The sequence below is a fragment of the Nomascus leucogenys genome, unplaced genomic scaffold (assembly GCF_006542625.1).
Source record: "Nomascus leucogenys isolate Asia unplaced genomic scaffold, Asia_NLE_v1 001153F_51892_qpd_obj, whole genome shotgun sequence".
In the NCBI taxonomy this organism is placed as follows: domain Eukaryota; kingdom Metazoa; phylum Chordata; class Mammalia; order Primates; family Hylobatidae; genus Nomascus; species Nomascus leucogenys.
Genome location: NW_022096493.1, coordinates 25,432 through 38,708, shown reverse-complemented (window position 1 = coordinate 38,708; position 13,277 = coordinate 25,432). Strand labels below are relative to the sequence as shown.

At 44.9% G+C, this 13,277-nt stretch overlaps 1 protein-coding gene across 1 annotated transcript in view; it reads left to right on the top strand.

Annotated features, from left to right (window-relative positions):
- Positions 1-7,121: 7,121 nt before the first annotated feature.
- The window catches only part of LOC101178607 (leucine-rich repeat-containing protein 37B-like), a gene marked incomplete at its 3' end in the record, with an annotated part of 30,154 nt that continues 23,998 nt past the window's right edge, over positions 7,122-13,277 (top strand). The window contains exons 1-3 of the mRNA XM_030808761.1: positions 7,122-7,553; positions 7,719-10,265; positions 12,151-12,222. Coding sequence (XP_030664621.1) covers positions 7,126-7,553; positions 7,719-10,265; positions 12,151-12,222 — 3,047 coding nt within the window. The remainder of the gene's footprint in view (positions 7,554-7,718; positions 10,266-12,150; positions 12,223-13,277) is intronic.

Sequence of the window (13,277 nt, the reverse complement as noted above, 5' to 3'; positions counted from 1 at the left end):
CAGCAGAAATGGTATCTGGGAAAATTTTAAAACACAAATGATTGTTTCTCCTCTTAAGCTCTTTAAAATATGTATAGTAGTTGAAAGCAAAAGTTAAAACACTGGTGAGACTTCCAATGTATGTAAATATATATATAGAGAGATAGATACATATATCTATATACATGTAGAGGTAATAATGGTAGATATTTTATGGGGCTGATCTGAGGATAAAATAAGATAATGCACTTTAAAGTGCTCAGCACAATGTCTGGCAAATGGCACTCTATAGGCCAGGCATGGTGGCTCACACCTGTAATCCCAGCACTTTGGGTGGCCTAGGCGGGTGGATCACTTGAGGTCAGGAATTTGAGACCAGCCTGGCCAACATGGTGAGACCCCATCTCTACTAAAAATATAAAAATTAGCCAGGTGTGGTGGTGGGCTCCTGTAATCCCAGCTACTTGGGAGTGAGGCGGGCGAGTGGCTTGAACCTAGGAGATGGAGGTTGCAGTGAGCCAAGATTGCACTACTGCACTCCAGCCTGGGCGACAGAGCGAGACTCTGTCTCAAAAAAAATAAAGCACCTATGAAAGCTAGCTGGTGATTTTTGTATTATTACCGACACAAGATAGGGATTGGGGGCAAATGGAATGTACTCAAAGAGCACAGCCTTGTTCAGTAATAACGTTAATACCAGATTGGGACACTATTCCATATGAAAAGGTGAATCCTTGTAACATTTGACAAGTAAGTTTCATAATTTTTAAAAGATTTCAATGCATCACAGATTATTTCTTCTTGATATGCCATTCATGGTTTATAGATGTGTAATAGCAGATTAAATAATTAGATTTTATTAGTTCTGGAATATTAACCTCTGCTGGAAATGAACTTCCCCCTTCCCTATACCAATACTGAGTGAGGCCTCTTTTCTCAGATACCAATTAGAAATAAAGGGACAATGTTACAGTTTTTCCTTCTAGAAACACACATTATATAGAGAGTTGTCTTTTGAAGTCTAGAAGTCTGAAAACACTAATTTTTTTTTTAGAATTAATACAATAAATGTAGGGGTCAACTCTGAAAAATCTACAGTGGTTTCTGGGATTTAATCTTGGCATGACTTTACCCCTGCATCTCTGCCCTCGGCAGGTACTTTTGTTTATGGGTGTCATTGGTTGAACAAATAATTGTTTTAGTTGCTACAATAACTAAAACATGATCTGTGCTCTAAAGGAGTCAACAAATGAGCCAGGGGGGCATGAGTAATTGCCTGTAATATAATTGTGCTCACGCTGTCATGGAGGACGGTACAAAGTGTCAGAAGCACAGCGCCAGGAGGCACAGCAAAGGGTAGTAGAGGTGACATTTGAGCCCGGCCTTGAAAACCGTCTAGGATTTCTCAGAATTTCAGCAAAGTAAGGTAATTTCTGTCTAAAATATATAGGCAAACTTTTTATTAAAAATATGAGAAATTAATTAAATAACAGATAATGACCACAATGCAGATTTAAAACCCCAGGCATGATGAGTGCCATTGACCAGTTCATCCAAACAGTTCAGAGAAGAGAACATCCATGTAGATCCTTCTTGTATTACAGAATACAAAGGAGCAGAAAATTTTGCCTCAGTAACTGCCAGGTCATTCTAATTAAAGTACCTATACATTGTAATATAATTCCTCCATTAAGGTAATAACCGATCAGGTGGTCCAGAGTCTGTGTCATTCAGTCAAGAAATTCACTCCCTTAACCTAGACTGTGCTGGAAATTCATTGACAAATTTTGGTCTTTGGTTCACTGTTTTTCTTCAGAATTTATGCAGACCACTTGACTTCCTTTTTCTTTTGTAGGCGTATATTAATGTCTGTGGTTAAGCTTCGGCTTCCATTTGCACCAATCCTGTTGTAATCATGCCTCCTGAGGCATCTTTTTGCTTCCCTTGCATGAGTTTCCAAAATCCTACTTTCTACTCGGTAAGGGGAGTACCCATTTTCTTTAAAGCAGTGGTTTTCAAACTTGCCTGCACATCAGAATTATTTGGGGAGAAGGATAAAAATACAGATCACTGAGCTTCACCTGGGATTCTGTAAATTTGGGTTGCATTTGAGATAACTTTTAACAATTTGCCAGATGATTTTTGCTGCACCTCCACTTCAGTTTTAGGAAGCACTGTTTCAAGGCAGCTTTTCAAACTTTAATGACCATAGAATCACCTGAAGATTGTGAGAAACTGCAGATCCTAATTTAGTAGGCCTGGGTTTAGGCCTGAGATTCTGAATTTCTCTCAAGTGTGATAATATCAATCCCTTGTTGAGTAGCAAGGTTGTTCTTTGTTTTTTTCTTTTTTTTTTCCAGGATCTTCATGACATTCAATGAGTAGCAAAGTTTGAAGATAACTTCTGGAATTTCATCTAATGTGTACTCATCTGGATCTTAGGGGAAATAACCTATCAGGTTATAGGGAGGGAGGACCTTTAATAACCAAGCTAAATGTGTGGGTTGTTTACCTCTCCCTATTATGCAAAGGTATCCCTTGCACACACTGAAAACTTCTTAGACCAAAAGCATTATAGCTCTAGTTTGCCTTGAAGGAAGTAGTATTGTCTATAGAGTATGTGAGCCATTTTCTGCCATAAAATGTTCAAATGTTCTCTCTCTCTGAAGCTTTGTTCATTGTGTCTGGTGGAATTTTGGTTCTCAGGGAGTAGACACCTAGCCATGCTTCTAATGTGAAGTGTCTACTAGCCCAGTGGTCTCTATTTTGGATTTGAACTTACTTCGACCCCCCACCTGATGCCTTACCATTTAATCATATTGTGATTCAACATTTTTGTGTCCACATTTTTTATTTCTTATTATTCCTTAGTTCCTATCTGTAAGATCATAAAGTCCTTTGAACAAAACACAGTTGGTATTTCATACACACGTTAAAAACTGAGCTGTGAGACTGGACATGGTGACTCACGCCTGAAATCTCAGCACTTTGGGAGGCCAAGACAGAAGGATCACTTCAAGCTAGGAGTTTGAGACCAGCCTGGGCAACAAAGGAGGACCATGTCTCTAAAAAAGAGAATTAGCCGGGCACAGGGGAGTAGTCCCTGCTACTCTGGAGGCTGAGGCAGGAAGATCACTTGAGCCCAGGAATTCCAGGCTGGAGTGAGCTATGATAGTGCCACTGCACTCCAGCCTGGGTGACAGAGTGAGACCCAGTCTCAAAAAAAAAAAAAAAAAAAATCGAAGCGTATGATGAGGAAACTTCCAGGAAAATGCTCTTATTTTCTGCTTTTAGAAACCAAAAGAATGTCTCATTGTGGGGTGCTACCATTATGTTCAGGAAGTTTTAGAATGAAAAAGATTCTGAATTGTTACTTGCTAATTTTATTTCAGAAAGTGGTAAAATAGCTGTGGAGTACAGACCCAGTGAAGAGATTGTAGATGTCAGATGGGAAGAACTACACAGTTTAATTCAAGTATGTGGAGATAAAAACTCAAAGGTAACAGGGCCGGGCACAGTGGCTCACACCTGTAATGCCAGTGCTTTGGGAGGCCAAGGCGGGTGGATCATCTAAGGTTGGGAGTTCAAGACCAGCCTGACCAACATGGGGAAACGGTGGCGCATGCATCCCAGCTACTCTGGAGGCTGAGGCAGGAGAATCGCTTGAACCAAGGAGGTGGAGGTTGTGGTGAGCCGAGATCATGCCATTGCACTCCAGCCTGGGCAACAAGAGCGAAACTCCATCTCAAAAAACAAACAAAAAAAACTCAAGGGTCGGATAACATAGCCAGTGTAACCATAATTCAAAAGAAGCAGCAGAATTTGGAGGATAATTTGTTTCATTCTCAGGAAAATGTGAAACTCTGAAACTGCTTTTTGAGTGCAGGGTATTTCTGGGGCTTTTCCCAAAGTCTTGACCCTTGGCTCTGTCCCCTTATTTGAAGTTTGGAGAGCAGAACTGAGGACTGTATTACTACAGTTGTGGACACAGGAGAGGGGTTAGTCTTCCCTGGCCCCAGGAGTAAGGGATGCTGGGCTGCTTGAACACAGGCCTTTTTAGAACTCCCTTCAAACAGGATACCAGAGAAGTGGGGAGAATGTAACTGACCTTAAGACTGATTGTGCTACGCTTTCAAAAACTATAATGCCTTTCAAATATGGCTTATTGCTTGGATCTCATTGTCTCCCATATACCTTGGGTGGACTATTTTGCTGATGATCTTTCTGTCAATCATTTACAATCTGTGCTGCAAAATGAGGTTTCGGTCAACAATAGACCACATATATGATGGTGGTTCCATAAGAGTATAAAGGAGCTATCCCTGTACAGGCATACCATTTTTATCTTTTTGTTGTTGTTGTTGTTCTTATGGAGTCTCACTCTGTTGCCCAGGCTGGAGTGCGATGGCACGATCTCAGCTCACTGCAACCTCTACCTCCTGGGTTCAAGTGATTCTCCTACCTCAGCCTCCTGAGTAGCTGGGATTATAGGCATGCACCACCATACTCAGCTAATTTTTGTATTTTTAGTAGAGACTGTTTTTCGCTATGTTGGCCAGGCTGGTCTCGAACTCCTGACCTCAGGTGATCCACCCACCTCTGCATCTCAAAGTGCTGGGATTACAGGTGTGAGCCGCTGTGCCTGGGCCCCATTTTTATCTTTTATACAGTATTTTAACTGTACCTTTTCCATGTTTACATACACAAATACCTGCCATTGTGTTACAGTTGCCTTTAATATTCAGTACAGTAACATACAGTACAGGTTTGTAGCCTAGGAGTCCTAGGCCATGCCGTATAGCCTAGGTGTGCTGTAGGGTACAGCACCTAGGTTTGTGTAAGTATACACTATGATGTTAGCACAATGATGAAATCACCTGATACATTTCTCAAGCTCCTTACATGGCAAGCAACGCATGACTGCATATGAAATCTCTTAAATAGGGATTAAATTTCTAAATCTCAAAACAGTCATTATTTACTATTTATGGATTTTTTTTTTAAAAAAGGAGCAAAAAAGGCCGGTCGCGGTGGCTCATGCCTGTAATCCCAGCACTTTGGGAGGCCGAGGCGGGCGGATCACGAGGTCAGGAGATCGAGACCATCCTGGCTAACACGGTGAAACCCCGTCTCTACTAAAAATACAAAAAATTAGCCAGGCGAGGTGGCGGGCGCCTGTAGTCCCAGCTAAGTGGGAGGCTGAGGCAGGAGAATGGCGTGATCCCCGGGCGGCAGAGCCTGCAGTGAGCCAAGATCGCACCACTGCACTCCAGCCTGGGTGAAAGAGCAAGACTCCTTCTCAAAAAAAAAAAAGTTTCATTTCAGTGGGAACTTAATTTGGGGTTAGACTGTTTTATTTAACTTTTACCCCAAAGTTGCAAAGTGTTTTGAAGTTTTTCCCTGTAAAATAATTATTTTAATTCAATTTAAATAAAACCCACCAAGGAAACTTCCAGCTTTAAGAAGTCTAGCTTTCTGTGAAATGTGAGAGGAAGTTAGCACTGATTTCAGAAATCTGATTATAACAATAGATCCATCCCTAAATGAGGCGAATCTTGGAATCCCTTCAATTTTATTTTATTTTTTTGAGACGGAGTTTCTCTCTTGTTGCCCAGGCTGGAGTGCATTGTTGCGATCTCGGCTCACTGCAGCCTTTGCCTCCCAGGTTCAAGCAATTCTCCTGCTTGAGCCTCCCGTGTAGCTGGGATTACAGGCATGCACCACCACGCCCAGCTAATTTTGTATTTTTAGTAGAGACGGAGTTTCAGCGTGTTGATCAGGCTGGTCTGGAACTTCTGACCTCAGTGATCTGCCCACCTCGGCCTCCCAGAGTTCTGGGATTATGGATGTGAGCCACTGTGCACGGCCCCCCTTCAATTTTAATACCATCACTATGCACCCTATGCCTGTGCTAGGCACTGGAATAAGATGAAGCACCTTCTTGGAGTTTACATGCTGATAATTGTGCCAGACAGTAATAAAATAGGTAAGAATGGCTGTGGGGGAAGTCAGCTGGGTTCTAGTTATAGTCGCATTTCAGGAAATTATTTAACATGCTGACTTTAACAACCTAAGCCTCTTCTCCATGTGTGCACACAGGGTAGATCTCTGAAGGGTGGCGCTGTAACTTCTAGGGTAATGGCTGTGTTGAGTTAAGGCAGGATGACAGTTCAGCCTCCTCCCAGCCTAGTGCAAAGGGCTCTTCACTCGGATTAAAACCTCTCCCAGACTGAATAGCCCACCCCCAACTCCCCTCCTACAGGAAATTTGAAGTCCTTGCTTATTCCCTGGTAGCCCCTACCTAACAGGGTGGTGAATTAATTATCAAACATGCAACAGTTTAGCGAAAATGGCAACATTTTGGAATAAATGACTGTAACGTGCATCCTGCCTGCCACCCTAACTGGTGCCCATTTTGAAGGTCAGTTTCTCTCCCTGGAAGGAAGAGTATTCTTGGATTTCGCCTTGGAGGAGGAAGAATTCAGGCTGCCAGAAGTGAACTAGCACTTCTTTTTTTTTTTTTTCTTGAGATGGAATCTCGCTCTGTCGCCCAGGCTGGAGTGCAGTGTCGCCATCTCTGCTCACTGCAAGCTCCAACTCCCGGGTTCACGCCATTCTCCTGCCTCAGCCTCTCTTGAGTAGCTGGGACTACAGGCGCCCGCCACCACGCCCGGCTAATTTTTTGTATTTTTAGTAGAGATGAGGTTTCACCGTGGTCTCGATCTCCTGACCTCGTGATCCGCCCACCTCGGCCTTCCAAAGTGCTGGGATTACAAGCATGAGCCACTGCGCCCGGCCTGTGAACTAGCACTTCTGAAGATCCCAATGCGAGGTCTCGTGACTTCCTTGGGAAGCTCTGCCGCGCCCCCACCCGACCCCACCCCACCCCACCACACCACAGCAGGCCACTGGAGTCCTGGGACCAACCCGGCCTGTGGCCCAAATCCTTCCTCACTAAGGGGAGGGGAGGGGTGTTCCGCCGGGCATGGTAGGAAGGGGTGCTTGGGTGGGATTGTGACATGAATGCCCTGGTAACATGGAGCAGATCTGGACCCGAGCCTAATAAAGGTGACATAACTAAAGGTGTCATAAAGACAGGGCGGGGCGCACACTCATAAAGGGCATGAGCATCTCCCGGCTGCCAGAATGGCTCCCGTTGAGTGTGCAGCACCAGCGTGTGTCATGTCTTGGCTGCGTTTCTGGGGCCCATGGCCCCTCCTTACGTGGCAACTATTGTATTTCCTAGTCAAGGAGGCTCAGCCTCTGGTGCGGGTCAACGACCCGCTCCAGCTGACCTCTAACCCCATGGGGCCACCTGAGCCCTGGTCTTCCCGCTCCTCCCATCTCCCGTGGGAATCTCCCCATGCACCTGCTCCCCTAGCAGCCCCGGGGGACTTTGAATACCTGGGGCCCTCTGCTTCTTTGCAGATGTCATCCCTGCCCCAGGAATCGACTGAAAATTTGGCTCCATTCCTGGACACCGATTCAGCTGGAGAGCTGCCCCTGGGACCAGAGCAGTTCTCGGCTGCCCAGCAGGATTTATATGACAAGCTGACTCCGCAAGAAAGGCTCCCAGAGATGGTTCCACTGCTGGATGGGGATCAGAACCAGACCCCAGTTCAGCTTCCTCGCCTCAAAAATAAGGTTAAAACTGCAGATCTAGATCGGGCTGCAGGTCATCAGGCAGATGATATACTTGTTCCACTACACAGTGAGGTTTCAAAACCAGCCAAATTTGTGGTTTCGCCCAAGAACCTGAAGAAAGACCTAGCTGAGCGTTGGAGCCTTGCTGAGATTACTGGGATTCCACACCAATTATCCAAACCTCAGCGTCAGAAACAGACTTTTCAGGATGAATATTCGAGTATGGACACACTGTATCCTGGCAGCCTGCCTCCAGAACTCCGGGTGAACGCAGATGAGCCTCCAGGGCCACCTGAGCAAGTTGGACTTTCTCAGTTCCATCGAGAGCCCGAAACTCAAAATCCAGAGACCCTGGAAGACATCCAGTCCTCTTCACTCCAGGAAGAAGCCCCAGCACAGCTTCCACAGCTCCCTCAGGAGGTAGAACCTTCAACCCAGCAGGAGTCCCCAGCTCTGCCTCCAGAGTCCTCCATGGAGAGTCTAGCTCAAACTCCACTGAATCATGAAGTGACAGTTCAACCTCCAGGTGAGGATCAAGCTCATTATAACTTGCCCAACATTACCATTAAACCTGCAGATGTGGAGGTTACCATGACATCAGAGCCCAAAAATGAGGCAGAATCTTCCCAAGCCCAGAAGGAGGCCCCAAATCAGCCTCCAGAGGAGGTGGAACCTTCTGCAACCCAACAGGAGGCCCCAACTGAGCCGCCAGGTCCTCCCATGGAGCCTGAACTTTCCCCCAGTGAGCAGGAGCAGCCAGCTCAGCCTTCTGAGTCTTCTGGGGAGGTTGAATCTTCTCCAGCCCAGCAGGAGGCCCCAGCTCAGCCCTTAATGTCCCCTGAGCAGTTTCAACGTTTGAAAGACCAGCAAGACATAATTCAGCAGCTAAGTAGACCTGAAAATTATGAACAACTTCCAGTCCATAAAGAGACCACAACTCAGCCTCCAACTCAGCTCTCCTCAGACTTTGGAAGTTCACTGAATGATGAAGCAATAGGTTCACCTCTAGATGTGTCATATCTAGATCTAGATAGGGAGCTTACCAAACCTACAGCAGTCACTATGGGGGTAGAACCTTCTCCAGTCCAGCAGGACAACCCTCCTATTCCCATTGAACAGGCTGACTTTTCTCCAGCCCAGCCTGATCTCCCTTCCCCGCCTCTGCATTCTCCTGAAAAGATTGAATCTCCAGTCCACCAAGAGGCCACAGCTCAGACTCTAGATCCCCCTAAGGAGGCAGAACCTTCTCCAGTCCAGCAAGGGTTCCCAGCTGAGCCACCAGAGCCCCCTAAGGAAGTTGAACCATCTGCAACCCAGCAGGAAGCCTCGGGTCATCCTCGGAAGTCCACTGAAGAGGTCAGTCCTCCACCACAGTGGGAGATACCAGCTCAGCCATCAGAGCCACCTGAGAAGGTCAAACCATCTCCAGTCCTACAGCAGGCCCCAACTCGGCTTTTAAAGCCACCTAAAGAGGTAGAGTCCTCTCCAGTCCAGCAGGCGGTCCCTGCTCAGCCTTCAGACCCTGCTATGGTGATAGAACCCTCTCTGACCCAGCAGATGGCCCCACCTTTGCCTCCAGAGTTCCCTCAGGAGATAGAACCATCTGTAACTCAGCAGGAGGTTCCAGCTGAGATTCCAGAGCTCTCTATGGAGGCAGAACCTTCTCTGACCCAGCAGGAAGCCACAGTTCAGGCTCCAGAGTCCCCTAAGGAGGTAGAACATTCAAGGCAGCAAATGGTCCCAGTTCAGCTTCCAGAGCCACCTAAGGAATTTGCTGCTCAACCTCCAGCTCATTATGAGGTGAGAGTCCCAACACCAGGCCAGGATCCAGCTCAGCATTCAACATTGCCCAGTGTCACTGTTCAACCTTTGGACCTGGGACTTACCATCATTCTAGAATCCACGACAGAGGTTGAACTTTCTCCAACCATGCAGAAGACCCCAACTCAGCCTCCTAAGAAAGTTGTACCCCAACTTGTAGTATATCAAGCGGTAACAATTCCAACACCAGGTCAGGATCGAGCTCAGCATCCAATGTCACCCGTTCAACCTTTGGACCTGGGACTTACCGTCACTGCAGAACCCACTATGGATGTTGAACATTCTACACCCCTGAAGAGGACTATAGTTCCTCCAAAGCACCTTAAGGTGACAATTCCACATCCAGACCAGATTCAGACTCAGCATTCACACCTGACTGAAGCCACAGTTCAACCTCTGGACCTGGAGCTTAGCATAACTACAGAGCCTACTACAGAGGTTAAACCATCTCCAACCACGCAGGAAACCTCAGCTCAGCCTCCAGACCCGGGACTTGCCATAACTCCAGAACCCACTACAGAGATTGGACATTCCACAGTCCTGGAGAAGACTACAGCTCCTCATCCAGACCAGGTTCAGACTCTGCATCGAAGCCTGACTGAGGTCACAGGTCCACCTACAAAGTTAGAATCTTCGCAGGATTCATTGGTGCAGTCTGAAACTGCACCAGAGGAACAGAAGGCCTCCACAAGCACCAACATATGTGAGCTCTGTACCTGCGGAGATGAGACTCTGTCATGTGTTGATCTCAGCCCAAAGCAGAGGCTCCACCAAGTGCCTGTGCCAGAGCCCAACACCTACAATGGCATCTTCACCACCTTGTAAGAATCACCTTTCCTCAATCGTCCTCTGTGTCTTGCCTGACATGGCAGCCTTTTCCTGTAGGCCTTCCTGGGCCTTCTTTATCTCCCCAAGCCGTACTGACAACTGACTTTCTGCTTTCACCTTTGCTTGTCAACTCTCCCTTCTCCTCATTCTCCTTTAATGTTAGACCCATTCTCCAGTCTTTTACTTTTACCCCAGTCTTTTACTCTTACTCATTTTCTTATCCATTCTTATTTAGCGCCATCACATCATTGCTTACCTGCTGCTCTGCTCCTATTTTCGCTTCACCCTCTTTTTTTTTTTTTTTTTTTTTGAGACAGAGTTTCACTCTTCTTGCACAGGCTGGAGTGCAATGGCACGATCTTGGCTCACCGCAACCTCCATCTCCTGGGTTCAAGTGATTCTCCTGCCTCAGCCTCCTGAGTTGCTGGGATTACAGGCATGCGCCACCACACCTGGCTAATTTTTTGTGTTTTTAGTAGAGACGGGGTTTCTCCATGGTCAGGCTGGTCTTGAACTCCTGACCTCAGGTGATCCACCCACTTAGCCTCCCAGAGTGCTGGGATTACAGGCGTGAGCCACCGCACCTGGCCCGCTTCACCCTCCTTACAGCAGCCTGTCACTCTCCCGATCTCAGCGATGATGCTCTAAGTGGTTAAGAGTTGATTCTGGAGCCAGGCTGCCTGGGTTTGAACCCAGGTCTGTTTATTAGCTTGGTGATCCAGAGCAAGTTATTCTGCTCTGTGACTCAATTTCCTCACCTTTAAACTGGGGATTATGCTAGTTACCACTTCATAGGATTGTTGTGAAATTTAGGTGAGTGAATATCTGAAACACTTCATCAGTGCCTAGCATATGTAGGAGTGTTGGCTGTTAACATGATTACTCAGTCCTTTAGTTATGTCCAGAACTCATCTTTGTCCCTGGCTTTTTATATGTAGCACTCATTTTGTGTCAAACCCAGGACCAAGTATGCTATTGTCTGCAGAACATGAAAATGATAGGAGGGAAGAAAGAGAATAGGCATAAAAACGGAGGTATATAGAATTAATTACTAAAAGATAATGCATACCATCAGTGCTAGAATTTACCAGAATCTGTGGTCCTTGAGGTGTGGAGATCAGGGAAAGCTACATGGATAAGCTAAAAGTTTACTTGGGTCTTAAAGAGTACACAATGAGGTATGGAAAGCCATTGAAAGTTTCCAAGCAAGAGAGATTAAATGATGAAAACAGGAAGATTATTTTATTTTATTTTGCTTTTTTGCTTTATGTTCAAGTATAGACATGCAAAGGATTATTTTAGAATCCGTATGTAGAGTGCCCAAAAGGAAAAGCTTATTTCAGGGAGACAAAATAGAAAGGTCTAGCAAAATGTAGGAGTAAACTGTGAAGGGGCTAAATCAGATCAGTTGTAATAAGAGTGGAAAGAAAAAGCCTAGGATGTTTCAACAGAAGGCAAAGCTTTGGTGTTACCTGGCGTAGGGTTTCTTTCTACTTATTTATCGATAAAGATAAGCTTATGCCCATTTTTCTGTTGAATTATTTATCATTTTTGTGTTGATTTGTAGGATTTTGTTTAGACACATAAGTGCTCTTGGATAAAATACTTACATTCAAAGTAATTAACTGGCATCGTCTGTCCAAGAGATGGGATGGATAGGAAGTTAAGCTTCCGGGAGATGCCTCATCATTTGTGCCAGTGGCCCCGCATTATTTCTTGATGAATTGTGCAAACTGGGAAGCTGATAGCTCTGGAAATGAGAAAGCAGGTGTTATTTTCTGTTTCTGAATATCCCCGACAATGTTGCCATGATTCTTTTATTTATTCTGTTCATTCTTTTCCTGCCTATTCAAGGATATAAACTGTCTTTCTTCACAGAAATTTCCAAGGAAACTATATTTCATACATTGATGGAAATGTATGGAAAGCATACAGTTGGACCGAGAAACTGTGAGTATATTCTCTCCAAATATGACAAAAAACTAACTGCATTGTAAGATCCTTCTTGGTTGAGAATTTTGAGGTCCATACCTCTGAGAAAAGATATTTCCCCTCCATACTCCAAATCAACCTCTGTGGATTGCAATCCTATGGTTATTTTAAAATTAAATTTGGTAGGCTCTCTCTAAAATAAGAGGCAATTTAAGTTTTTTATCATACAAATAATACATGGTTATATTCTTTTTTTTCCTCTTTTTTTTTTCAGAGACAGGGTCTTACTTTGTGCCCTGGGCTGGAGTGCAGTGGCACAATCACATCTCACTGCAGCCTTCACCTCCCAGACACAAGTGATCCTCCCACCTCAGCCTCCCAAGTAGCTGGGACCAGAGGTGCATGCCACCATGCCCACCTAATTTTGTATTTTTTGTAGAGACAGGGTCTTCCTATGTTGCTTAGGCTGGTCTTGAGCTCCTGGGCTCAAGTGATCCTCCCACCTTGGCCTCCTAAAGTGCTCATATTATAGGCATGAGCCACCACCCCCAGCCCATGATTCTATTTTTAATGTATAAAAATGCAATAACAGGTATAACAAAAACCCTCCTTGTGCCCTACTCCCTCATTCCTGAGGTAATGCTACTCTGTGTTTAGTATATGTGCTTCCAGACTTTTCCCCATTTTCCTACATATATATTTACATAAAGCAAAATAGATTTGTTTTGTGGTTTTTAAAATCTTTTTTCTTTACATAAAGGGTAACATCTTGCAACTTGATTCTTTCACTTCATGGTATCACTTATATGATATTCGCATAATCCATAGTATGGATGCATCTTAGTTTATTTAATAATTTCCCCATTGATGAATGTTTAGATTATGCTTAGTGGGCAAGTATTCCGGTAGCATAGATATCTAGAAATGGAAGAGTTGGGGTGAAGACTATGTAGACACAAAATTTTAATTGTCCTCAAAAATGTTGTGCCAACTGACTCTATTGTCAGCAGAATATGACAGCATTCATTTCCCCACACCTTTTCACTGCTGGGTATTCGCCAACTTTTTGTTGA